Source organism: Stomoxys calcitrans, chromosome 1 (genome assembly GCF_963082655.1).
Source record: "Stomoxys calcitrans chromosome 1, idStoCalc2.1, whole genome shotgun sequence".
In the NCBI taxonomy this organism is placed as follows: Eukaryota; Metazoa; Arthropoda; class Insecta; order Diptera; family Muscidae; genus Stomoxys; species Stomoxys calcitrans.
Window position 1 is genome coordinate 271143993 of NC_081552.1, and position 12541 is coordinate 271156533.

At 37.1% G+C, this 12541-nt stretch overlaps 1 protein-coding gene across 1 annotated transcript; it reads right to left on the reverse strand.

The window, feature by feature from the left end:
* Positions 1–21: 21 nt before the first annotated feature.
* LOC106095824 (uncharacterized) lies at positions 22–9989 on the reverse strand. The gene is made up of 9 exons (XM_013263212.2): positions 9685–9989; positions 9284–9569; positions 9030–9227; positions 8811–8954; positions 5142–5192; positions 4941–5087; positions 2127–2292; positions 1730–2027; positions 22–351 (listed from the first exon to the last, which is right to left on the reverse strand). The coding sequence occupies exons 1-9, from the start codon at positions 9837–9839 to the stop codon at positions 114–116; spliced, it is 1683 nt and encodes a 560-aa protein (XP_013118666.2). The 5' UTR covers positions 9840–9989; the 3' UTR covers positions 22–113.
* Between the last annotated feature and the right edge of the window lie 2552 nt (positions 9990–12541).

Sequence of the window (12541 nt, forward strand, 5' to 3'; positions counted from 1 at the left end):
AGAAAATAAAAACAGTTTCGATTTTGTCGGACCATAGAATGTCGGTGTTTATTTATTAAGTTATTTATTATTCATTGGGAGCTACACACAATTTGGGACAAATTCAATTTGCTTTATAACTTATCAGTGGTAGGTTTCACATGGCCAATATAACAAATTGTAACAATTTCTGGATCAAATGCATACATTTTAAGCTCATTTTTTTGAATATCTACCAAGCATAAGGATAAGCGGGCCCCCTTTTTTCGATTTTTCTTTTCAATAGCCTCCGCCACAAGCAAACTCTTGACTGATTTGTTAAGCTCAGATGGATTTTGCTTAGCAAAATGTTTCCCTATGGTTTCTTCTATCCTAAAAGTGTGGAAAAAAGTGAAAGCGTGTTAAGTAGTCCGGCCGGAATCTTTTATCCCCTCCATACAAATTTCATCTATTCGTGTAAGAATTGCGCCTCAATATAAAAAAGTGCTATGTTTGGACCAAAGCTGATTTGAGCAAACGACTCGTTTTCCCTTTATAATGCTCTGAAAACGGCTCGATTTTGTGCTTTTTATAAGGGTAAAACGACTCGTTTGCCACAAAAACGAGTCATTCGAATCATGTGAGCCCAAATGAATGCCTAAATTGTGCTAAATGAACATAGCCCTAAATAAGGTTAAAGGATAAAAATCGATTTTTTCCAAAGAAAAAATTTATAAAATAAACAAAGATTTACAGATAAAGCAAGAAAAAAAATCTTAACAATAGTGCATCATAAAATATATTTTGGAGTGTGACAAAAATTTAATTTCCAAAACATCTTAACTAGCGTGAACGGTTGAGATGTTTTATCAAAACCATGCATCATGTAAATTGGGCAATACTTGGCACCCATGACATAATTAGCAGGTAGTGTACCGTAAACAGCTGAGTAAAATTTTTTCTCGCGAAGTGCACTATCTGTCGCAAGTTTTTGTTGTGTGTATTATAGTTAGGAACCATGAAACAAACAAACAACGAAAACTGGCGCGAACTAGAAACATACACACAATCAGAGTAGCACTAATCACCAAGCTTTATTCATTTACAGGTAGTGGCATTTGCCCAACAACAAAATATTGAGTGCACTGTCTGTCAAAATCAGTGATGAGTGCAATCTTGATTTTGTGTATGTTACTAGTTGGCGCCATTTTTCGTTGTTTGTGTGTGTTATGTTTTTTAACACTCCCACGCAGCCAAAACTCGTCGACAGGTGGTGCACTCGCGAGAAAAAAATTGTACTCAGCTGTTTACGGAACACTACCAGGTAATTATGTCATGCTAATCACAGATAGTGTTGTTGGGTAACTACCACTACCTTTAAATTAATATATCTAACTTGGCACGGATGTGGTAAGTCACAACATAGGCTAGCATACAAATTTTCATCCGAATCAGATAAGAATTGTACCGTCTAGGTGCTCAAGGGGTCAAACCGATCACTCTATGTAACTTTATTCGTTGGGAAGAAATAGTGTTTTTGACAGACGGACAAACAGACAGACAGATGGTCCTAAACGAATATTCCGATGTGTTGCAAATTAATTGACAAAGTTAGTATACACCCAATTCTGTGGTGCGGGGTATACAAATATTGTTGGAAAAGCGAAAACAGGGTGTATTTGAATACATACACCCGGAACGGAAATTTTAATTGAAAATCGGAGTTTCAAAAAATACTGAAATATTTGATGAGAAATTTAAATTTATCTACCTGCTGTCACATATCTCTTCTGCAGTATCTACGGACATGTTTTTGTTAACCTCATTTCGATCTCTAGCAATTCGTAGGGAAAATGCCTCCAGCAAAGTCATAGGATCGTGTGGTGTGTATTTCTCCTGATCCCCCGTTGGTGCTCGTATTAACCAATTCTTATTTGATAATCTCAATGAGATGTCGTTGAAGTTTTCTCTGCCATCAAGGGTGGCCTGGATTAGGCCTGGACAATAAGTATCTTCTACTAAGTGTTTCAGATGAAGTTTTAGTATTTCTACTCTGCAGGCATCTTCGACTAATATAGGCGACATGTTTCCATTTTATTTAAGACCAAAAAAGAAAAGAATAGCTTTGCGTGTTAAATATATTGCAAAAAAAACACATAAGCATTTACCTTCTGACGTTGCACCGCCTTCAAACTGAGTGCGGTCACATTTTCTTGAACACTCTAGAAACGAGCGAGGAGGACTAGCTCTTTTAGCAGGTGTACATAAAAGCTGGTGGTCAAAATGACCTTCATTGCATTCCATAGAAATACATTTATTTCTGCTTCGCAGCGTCTAAGGGAGAAGGTGAATATGGCTTTAAAAAAGAATTAGTTTCGGTGTAGAAAGTGGATGTTAGAATATTTTTACTGAAATCAACTACAGCAATAATTGAAAGATCTAGTCTAGAAGTCTGTGGACCCACTTCGCACATACTCATTGATATGTGAAAGACCTACTTTTCATAGCCGAGTCCGATCGGCGTGCACCTCTTTGGAGGGAAAGGACTGGACTTGACCAGTCCTAGTTCTTCAGAGTATTCCCCAAAGCCAACTTTCACTCAACCAAATTTGTTATTCAAAATGTTTGATAAAATATCAGTTTTTGTCTGCTGAAAATGGGAAAGCAGACATTACTGCTGCTTCAGCAAACATAGGGCTGCTGTATTACCAAACATTTCGGTCAGCTAAATCTGCAAAATCTTGCTGTAAAAAATTCTGCGGATAAAAATGTTCATGCTATTTTTTTGTTTGCCTGTTACTTCTTTTGATTACTTAAGGCACTATTTTAGATTTTTTTTTAATTTTGTTGGAAGAGATTATTTTAATTTGTAAAAAGGCTACCTGATGTACAGATTCAACATGAAATCGCATCCATTGTTATACATTTCGAAATGTGACTGAGCTCGCCTCATTTTTTGTTATGGCTTACTAATGTGTTCATGACTGGCATGGCCTTTTGTTTCTAAATTTAAAGAAAAAGGGTCATGGAAAGTATAAATTCAGTGGTGATTATAAACATTCACTGGGACACACATTTGGATTTTTATTTTATTATTTCTTCTACCATCCTCTTCATAATTAAGCAACAGTCATTTTCAGCAAACAACAGATATTTCAGCAGTAAGCCTGCTGTTCTGAAATTGCAGAACTACTGTTGTAATAGCAGAATTAACTACCAACACTCAGCAGACAATGTTTGCTGTTTTCAGCAGATTTTTTTCTACGAGTGTATGCGGACGTTTGTTGGTGATTCTTAGAAATTCTTTTCATTTATTTCTTTCTTTCTTTTCATTTCTATGACACGATAAATTTAGGGTTTGGTTCCGGTGAAAAGAATCCATCCTAAATTCCGACGAGCTGCCGATTTAAGCCAACGTGTCAAGTTACTCATCTATAGGATATCAAGTCAATAATGAATCATAACAATTGCTTTCGCTTTTGTAATTCAACGCGTGCCAATCAAGTTTTGCTGCCAATGGAATATATTGCTCCGTCTTGGGACCGCTTAGTTATGTATAATTATATTTGTTTAAAGCTTGTCTTGTTTTTATACCCTCCACCATAGGATGGGGGTATACTAATTTCATCATTCTGTTTGTAACACCTCGAAATATTTGTCTGAGACCCCATAAAGTATATATATTCTTGATCGTCGCGATATTTTATGTCGATTTTGCCATGTCCGTCCGTCCGTCTGTCTGTCGAAAGCACGCTAACTTTCGAAGGAGTAAAGCTAGCCGCTTGAAATTTTGCACAAATACTTCTTATTAGTGTAGGTCGGTTGGGAATGTAAATGGGCCAAATCGGTCCGAGTTTTGATATAGCTGCCTTATAAACCGATCTTGGATCTTGACTTCTTGAGCCTCTACAGGGCGCAAATCGCGTCCGATTTAACTGAAAATTTGCGGGTTGTGTTTTGGTATCACTTCCAACAACTGTGCTAAGTTTGGTCCAAATCGGTCCATGGTTCGATATAGCTGTCATATAAACCGATCTTGGGTCTTGACTTCTTGAGCCTCTAGAGGACGCAATCATCGTCCGATTTGACTGAAATTGTGCACGTGATGTTTTGGTATCACTTCCAACAACTGTGCTAAGTATGATTCAAATCGGTTCATAATTTGGTATAGCTGTCATATAAACCGATCTTGGATCTTGACTTCTTGAGCCAATACAGCGCGCAATTCTCATCCGATTTGGCTGAAATTTTGCATGAGGTGTTTTGTTATGAGTTCCAATAACTGTGCTATGTATGGCGCAAATCGGTACTTAACCTGATATAGCTGCCTTACAAACCGATCTGGGATCATGACTTCTTGAGCCTCTACAGGGCGCAATTCTCATCCGATTAGACAAAAATTTTGTACAACGGCTTCTCTCATGACCTTCAACATACGTGTGCAATATGGTCTGAATCGATTTATAGCTTGATACAGCTCCTATATAAACCGACCTCCCGAACCACTACAAGGCGCAATTCTTATCCAAGTGGACTGAAATATTACACAATGACTTCTACAATGTTTAGCATGCAATTCATTTATGGTCCGAATCGGACCATCTCTTGATAGCGCTCTAATGGCAGAGCAAATCTTTTCTTATATCCTTTTTTGCGTAAGAAGAGATGCCGGGAAAAGAATTCGACAAATGCGATCCATGGTGGAGGGTATATAAGATTCAGTAGGCAAAGTCGGCACCGCTCCACCTTTGCCCTCTCCTACTTGTTTTGTTCTTTATGGAGTCATCCACATTTAAACTTGATAGAAATTTTGTAATATTGCCATCACATTTTACAGAGTGCTTAAAAATTACGATGTGGACGGAGACGCGAAGGTTTAAAACACAGCGAAGTGGTTCGTTCAATAGATTTCGATCTGTTAAATTTGCCGTCAAAGATGCAGCAGCTCATTATGGGGTACAATACTTGCTACTACTACTCACACTTTTGGCTGGAGAAAGCATAGGGGGCATCTCCACAACATGGGAATTCTCTTTTGGTCTCTTTTGGTCTTTGATGACTTGGTAATGAGTTGAATCTGCAGTCGGAGTTACAAAAGATATCTCAGAAGCCAACTCCGATGTCGAATCCTTAAAGCAGGGAGCATTAAAAAATTATGTATAGGGTATTTGTGGGAGACTCACCTGTTGCTTGAATGCCTCTTGTTGTTGGCCTCTATTTTGTTGGGCACTGAACTGTAAGTACAACAGAGTCGGAGTTAGATTAATGGGTTTGGATTTTGGGTTTTAGACTTATATACATCAGCATATGTATGTATGAATGCTTCATCTTCAACTATTTGAATGTTGTGACCTTTTTTATACCCTACACCACTACTGTGGTACAGGGTATTATAACTCAGGGCATTTGTTTTTTTACACACACCAGGAAGACAGCTTCACCCATTGATACGTACACTTTCTCATTCGATTAAGCTATGTCCGTCTGTCTGTCCATGTTAATTTGTGTACAAAGTATAGGCCGCAATTTTCATCCGACCATATTCAAATTTAGCACAGGTATTTTTTGGCCTAGGGACGAAGCCTATTGAAGATATTTTATTGGAAGAAAACGGTTTTGATTTGGCTACAGCTCCCATATATCTGTTCGTCCGATTTTGATTAATATTGCAATAATGTGGTTATTTGTAATCCGACCCTCACAAAATTTGACACGGAGGTTTCCCTTATGACTTTTGGCATAACTGTTGTATATCATAGAAATCGGTTCAGATTTAGATTTAGTTCCCATATGTATGAATCATCCAATTTTCACTTCTGCAACCTTTGCAAGCGCATTTATTATCCGATTTTCTCACAACGCGTTCATGCACGACTTCTAAAATAATTGTGGAATTTGGTCGAAATCTGTTCAGATTTAGATATAGCTCCCATATATATGTTCGTCCGATTTTGCGTAATATTACATTAATGTTGTCATTTCCTAACCGACTAACTCAACATGTGTCGCCAAGGATTCTCTTATGACCATCAGGGACGTATCCAGGGAGGCTAAATCATTTTGTCTAAAGAAAAAGTTTAAAATAAATTTATTCTAAATAAAAATTTCATTAATATTTTTTATAATGACAAAATTTCATTTTTATAATATTCTACAAGAACAAAATTTTGGTGAGGCCAGGGCAGCCTTAAAATTATTTTTCTTAAGGACAAAACTGTAATTAAATTCTTAGTTCAAAAAAATATATTGACATATTTTCTTATAAAAATTAAAATATTTTTTTTTTTTAAATAAAATTTCAGCGTAATATTCTCTTACGACAAAACTTCAGCACGGGCCGGACTCCCCTCGAAACTATTTTTTAAGACAAAAAAAAAAAACAGCTAAAGACTACATTTTAATAAATTTTTTTAAGAACTAACTTTCAGCGAAAAACTTTCTAGAGACAACCTAACCTCGAGATTGTTTTTTAAACCCAAAATTTAAATTTTGCATCAAAATTTTTAAAGTCTTTTTATTATGCTTATCTGCCCCAAACAAAATTTTCCCAAAAATTTTTCTAAAGACAAATTTCAATATACATTTTTAAAGACAAAATTTTAAAATTTTAAAAATTTTAAAGACAAAATTTTAACCCATTACGTCTGATCCTCTATTCCGTTGTCCGATTTTGATGAAAATTTATGTCTTTATATAAAAAATCAGTTTTTTATATAAAGAGATAAATTTTCATCAAAAGTTGAAATCGTACAAGGAGTAGAACAAAAGTACTTAAGTACTTAAGTGCTGTAATTGGTACAATTTAGTACTTTCTTTATAGATGCAGCTACAGATCTGAAATTTGGGATGCAGGCACATCACGGCAGTATGTACCGGACGACTAGAAGATTTTGTTAATATTCGCACATTTTGGTACTTAAAAGTACAATATGGCACCTTCTTTATGGATTGAGCTACAGCTCTGAACTTAGGAATAGAGTTACATCTAGGCACTATATACCGAGCGACTAGAAGATTTTTTGGTTATTCGTTCATTTTGGTACTAAAAAGTGGTACTTTTTGCAGACTGAGCTACATCTTTGAAATTAGGGATACAAGTACTTCTTGGCAGTATGCAACGGATAACTAGAAGATAGTTTTGAAATTAGTACATTTGGGTACTTAAACGTAAAAAATGATCTTGAAATTGCGATACAGTTACACCTTGAAAGTAATTATCAGCCGTCTAGTTTTTTTCAAATCGTACATTTAGACACTAAAACATTCAAAATGTTCTTTTTTTACGGATTAGGCTTAAGCTATTATTGGGTGTACCATCGGGGGCTGCGAAGCGACCAGGCATATGCTAGTTTATTCATAATTTATACAATTTATATTGGCGTAGCAAATTTTTTAAATATTTAGAATTTTAAAAATTTTCGAAAAAATTCTTTTATTTCCAAAGCCCCTAAAACAAAAAAAAAAATCACTTTCTTAATATGTTATGACCATTTAGCGGAGAAAGCTGGATTTAATGATTTTGGCATAAAATATATAAATAATTTTTTTTGTATATGTGGTTTTGGTATAACTTCTAATAACTGTACCAAGTATGGTCTAAATCGATTGATAATCTGATATGGCTGTCATATAAGCCGATCTCCCAATTTGACTTCTGAGCCTCTGGAGGGCACAACTATAACTTGATTTGCCTAAAATTTTGGAGGTGGTGTGTTTTCTATGACTTCTAACAGCCATGACAAGTACGGTCCATATCGGTCAATAATTTGATATAGCTCATATATATTTGAAAAAGTCATACTTGAACTTGATAAATGCGATCCATTGTGGAGGGTTTATAAGATTCGGCCCATACTTGGCACAGTTGTTGGAAGTCATACCAAAATTTTTTGTGCACAAATTTCAACCAAATTGGTTAAGAATTGCGCCCTTTAGAAGCTCAAGAAGTCAAGACCCATAAACGGATTATATGTCAGCTAGATCAGGTTATGAACCGATTTGAACCATACTTAACACAGTTGTTAGAAGTGATAACAAAACACTACGTGTAAATTTTCAGTCAAATCGGATAGGAATTGCGCCCTCTAGATGCTCCAGAAGTCAAGATCCAAGATCGGTTTATATGGCAGCTTTATCAGATTATGGAGTGATTTGGCCCCTTTTACAATCCCAAGTGACCTACACTAATAAGATATATTTGTGCAAAATTTCAAGCGTCTAGCTTTACTCCATCGAAAGTTAGCGTGCTTTCGACAGACGGACGGAAGGACATGGCTAGGTTGACTTAAAATGTCATGACGATCAGGTATATATATTCTTTATGGGATCTTAGACGCATATTTCAAGGTATTACCAACGGAATGACGAAATTAGTATACCCCCATGCTATGGTGGAGGGTATGAAAACAAACAATGCACAGTTGGTATTCCTCGGAATTCACAAAATAAATCAATAACAACCAAAAAACACCGACCGGTTTGTCTTTACAAAGGCGAGGTAAATCAAAGTTAGTGGGACAATTTTTTTGACGACGTTAATCGAGGTATTACTGCATATAAACTCTTGTAGTGGTAAAAGGCATCAATTTTGCCTGATGAGCGAAACCAAGCAATAGTGCAAAATTCGGTAATGCGCTTGATGAATGTCTTCTCCCTGCTGTACTTATCATTGGAAGATATGCTCACTAACATTGCTGGGTCATCTAGTGGCGAGAATATGTGAATAGTGGATTAACAAAGAATCTTCATACTGAATATAATCAGATAAGAAGTGATAGTGGACAACACTTTTTGATCGAATGCTATCGACTTTTAGAACAAAGCTGTTCTTAAGGTTCACACAGTTATATTACCGAAATGTTCGATGATGTTTCAGAAGGTTTCGTTGGCATAAAGTTGCTGGCAGGAATCTCCTCACTATACCATACCAAGTTCGGGTACTCAGATCCTGTACGGAATACTTGTGGAGACAAACGCTGCCGACAAGCCGGAGTTTTCTAAGTGACAAATTAGAGAAGAGAAAATTGCGAAATTATTTAACCTTTGGTATTGGCATTAACAAATACACTCACGGGCCGGGTTTCGAGATGTAACGAAGAGTGCGACAAATCCCCGGCAACATCTTTCTGTTGCAATGCTTTCGATGTAGGAATTGGCGTATATGCTATACTCCTGTGAAATGTTGAATGGGGTGATCTGAGTCGAGAAAGATTGTGCCTCATATTCAATAAACGGCCGTCTTCCCTAGCTAACAAGATCATAGGTCTTTGCTGCAAAACCGGAGAGATAAGGGCACAAAAGTTAAAGAATAATTTCCAATTGTTACCGCCAGGAGAGACTCATTCCGTACATCCAGCAGACGCCCACCATTTGTTGGATGGTGTCCATATAGTATTTTACCTCTTCCAACTTTAAAACCTGGTCTTTCCATGGACGTTGTTAGACGACGACTAACGGGAACATCTCTCGCTATAAGCTTTCCTCTCTCTACTTCCTCAGCCAGGTTAAAGGAATGGCCTTTTAAGGATGGCGGCACATAACAGGCATTGTTGGACACATAATGACCTGCTAAATCGCTGTTGGGATCGAACGGTCGGCCATCTAAAGAATACCTAGAATGAAATGGCGTAAATGAGTGCGATGCATAGAAATGCTCATTAAATGTATTGTACGATATTTAGGTCATGCATGGATAGCTGTCATACAACCTGGATTGTATTCTCTTACATAGGGGGTCTGCTTGTGGGCCAACGTCGATAATCCGAGCCACTTTTATTTGTTGCGGAAACTGGATTTTCTATTTTCCGCTCAAAAAGAAGCTTTCCGCCAGTCTGTTTATGATTACCACTCATTGAAGCTCTTCCCGAATGCGAGGCATCCATTACAATGAAGGAATTGTAAACTTTAGTTTGTGAATGCAAATAAGTGGGTGCAAAAATTTTGTCGAGATAAGCAATTTTGAAAAATGTGTTGATGGCTTAATGACACTTATGTCTAAGAAATATGTTTTGGTGGCCGGAACTTGATATGTCAAAAAACTTTTGAACTACCCTGGTCTGAAGTGGAGGGTAAAAGGCATACTTGGTAGCTAGTTTACCGCTACAATAACATGGTGGTTTTGTATAGAGCTAATAGGAATTTTGAACAATAAAATTTTCTTTTTCTGCCTTGACATTCAGCAATTAAAACTTCTTTCTTCTTGCTCTGATTGGTCGAAGCAAATTTGCCGAGATATCAATTTTTGATAACAAGTTTTGATATCATTTTGAGATATCAAGTTCCCAAAAAAGATGCTTGCTGTACCAATTCGCCGATGCGGCCACTGTATGAATACGCCTTGTAAGAGGCTTATCACAAAACGTAGCATTTGACATTACAAACAAAGCAATTTTATTACCAAAAAAAGACTTGAAGGTGAGGGAGGACCTGACGTCGGAGAACTTAAGGCATGCACCGAGGGCACAACATGCATGCCTCAAGATAGGTCGTAGGAGACGGCCCTCCACGAAGTGGTGCGAGATGATGAGCCGTCTCTCCAACCAAAGGAGAATACGATGGCGGCCTAGCTGAATATTGAGGGGGCATTTAGCAACGAGGAGATGGGTTGACATTCACCGCCGTGAACGGCACGGGGGTCATACGGAGTTTCTGCCGGTTCACGGACAATTCGAAGATAGTGTGGTCTGAAGGCGGGTGATAAGGGGTACGCCTCAGGGAGAGATGTTCTCTCCGATTCTCTGGAACCTAGTGGTAATCGAACTCCTGTTGGATCTTAACAGCGAAGGCGTGAGAATGATCGGATAGCAACCTGTGGACGCGCCGGCAGCTCCCAGCTTAGCTTTTTGTGATAACGATAAATACCACACAGATCGGAGCTCAAAGTTCCAGCTAGTGTGATGCTCAGATTTATCCTGCGCCGAGTTCGGAACCACACACTCAAGGTTGTGCTTAGGCTGAGGGAATTGGATATGCTGAAGAAGAAGGAATACGTCTAAGGTTAATTTCGGGACACTATGGATTCGGTGGACAGACTGAGTAGGGTACAGGATTTTTCGTTAGTACGCTCATGATTTCGACATACGGGGGACACATGGATCGACTAAGAATTTGAAAACAATCAAGAATATATATCAAATAGGGTCGGAAATCGATTTTTTGATGCGAGACGAGTAAAAATATTCTTCACATCATATGGCGGTGAGTATAAAAAAGATTCTTCGCCTTAAATTTTGGTCTTGGCAAGATAAAAATATTGAAAATTGGGACTGGCCCGACAGCTATTGGGCTAGATCTATTTCGCGCCCCATTTTTTCAACAACTCTATCCTTTTACATAAAATTAAGGAAGATGGCATCTAAACATTCGTAACCCTTTGCAAAACTCGCTCTCACAATCCGAAATTAAACGCTAATGCGGCTTTAAAATAGTTTCCGTTGCAATTACGTTAGCTTCTGAAATGATATATATTCCAACAGGAAACTGCACCTCGTTAAATTTATTTATTTAATTTTATTCCTTTGTCTATTTATTATTTTTTTTGTGTTTAATGAACTAAAAATGTATATTTCACTCTTTTAGTTACCTTTGGGGACGAATGTGACATATATGTCCCATTAGTGTAGGAAGTTTAAAGGTAAAAGTATATCACCAAATCAATTTTTGTAAAAAGTTACTGATAGAGGAGGCATTGACACCAATAATATTAAAAATGTAGCTCCTAGTCTACCAAGTTTTCGAAATAGAGGCATTTTTAATTAATGAACAAAATAATGGACATTTTTGTGTATGACACCTTACCAAATCGAAAGGGAAAATTATGGACAGGGTTTTTAACCGAATTTTATACCCTTATTGGTTCTCTATGGATTAAATCCAAATTTTCATAAATCCATTATATTTAATAATGGATTTCACATTTTGTATTTTTGCTCTCAAATCCACTAAATGTGGACGTGGGGCATATATGTCCCATTCGTCCTCAAAGGGTTAAGGAAGTTCGTTTAATTTCATTACATTGGCACTTGAAATAGAATGCGAGTGGGGTACTTGCGATTTCCACCCAAACGTTGCAATTTTTGGTAATATTGATAGCCCCAATACGAATCGATCATTCTAATACGGAATTAACTGCAAGGGAACTGTTTCTCATCCACACGCATGCCCAATTTGTAGACCCGATAGCAAACTAACGGGCGTATTCACAAAACTTAATGAAGCCTAAAAATATATTTTTTGACAGTTCCATAAGGGAAATTTGTCAAATAACCCCATTTCAAGTCCACATAAGTTTTGTAACTAACTGTGTTCTGCATGTTATTGACAGCTTTGCGGCCGTAAGAACAAAAAATCATTTTTACATTTTTATTTCGTTTTAAAGCCTACTAATAAGTAGAGGTGTGAATCACGTGTAAGTCACGTCATTCGTGAGTGAGATCCAAATCTAATCACGTGACCGTATTTCAATTAAAATTCTTTGTGCGTCAGCGCGAGTGAGTTATATCTTGTTTGCAGATGCATAAAAATTAAAGGATCAAAAATTGGTTATGCAGTGCTGACACACACATTTTATATATTAAATCGTATG

Excerpts from the sequence above, each read along its gene's own strand:
- LOC106095824 (XM_013263212.2), bottom strand. The coding sequence starts at position 9,839 with ATGGATGCCTCGCATTCGGGAAGAGCTTCAATGAGTGGTAATCATAAA. Across the intron at positions 2,028-2,126 it reads AGGCGGTGCAACGTCAGAAG|TCGAAGATGCCTGCAGAGTA; the intron begins GTAAATGCTTAT and ends CGCCTATATTAG. Across the intron at positions 352-1,729 it reads GAAGAGATATGTGACAGCAG|GATAGAAGAAACCATAGGGA; the intron begins GTAGATAAATTT and ends CCACACTTTTAG.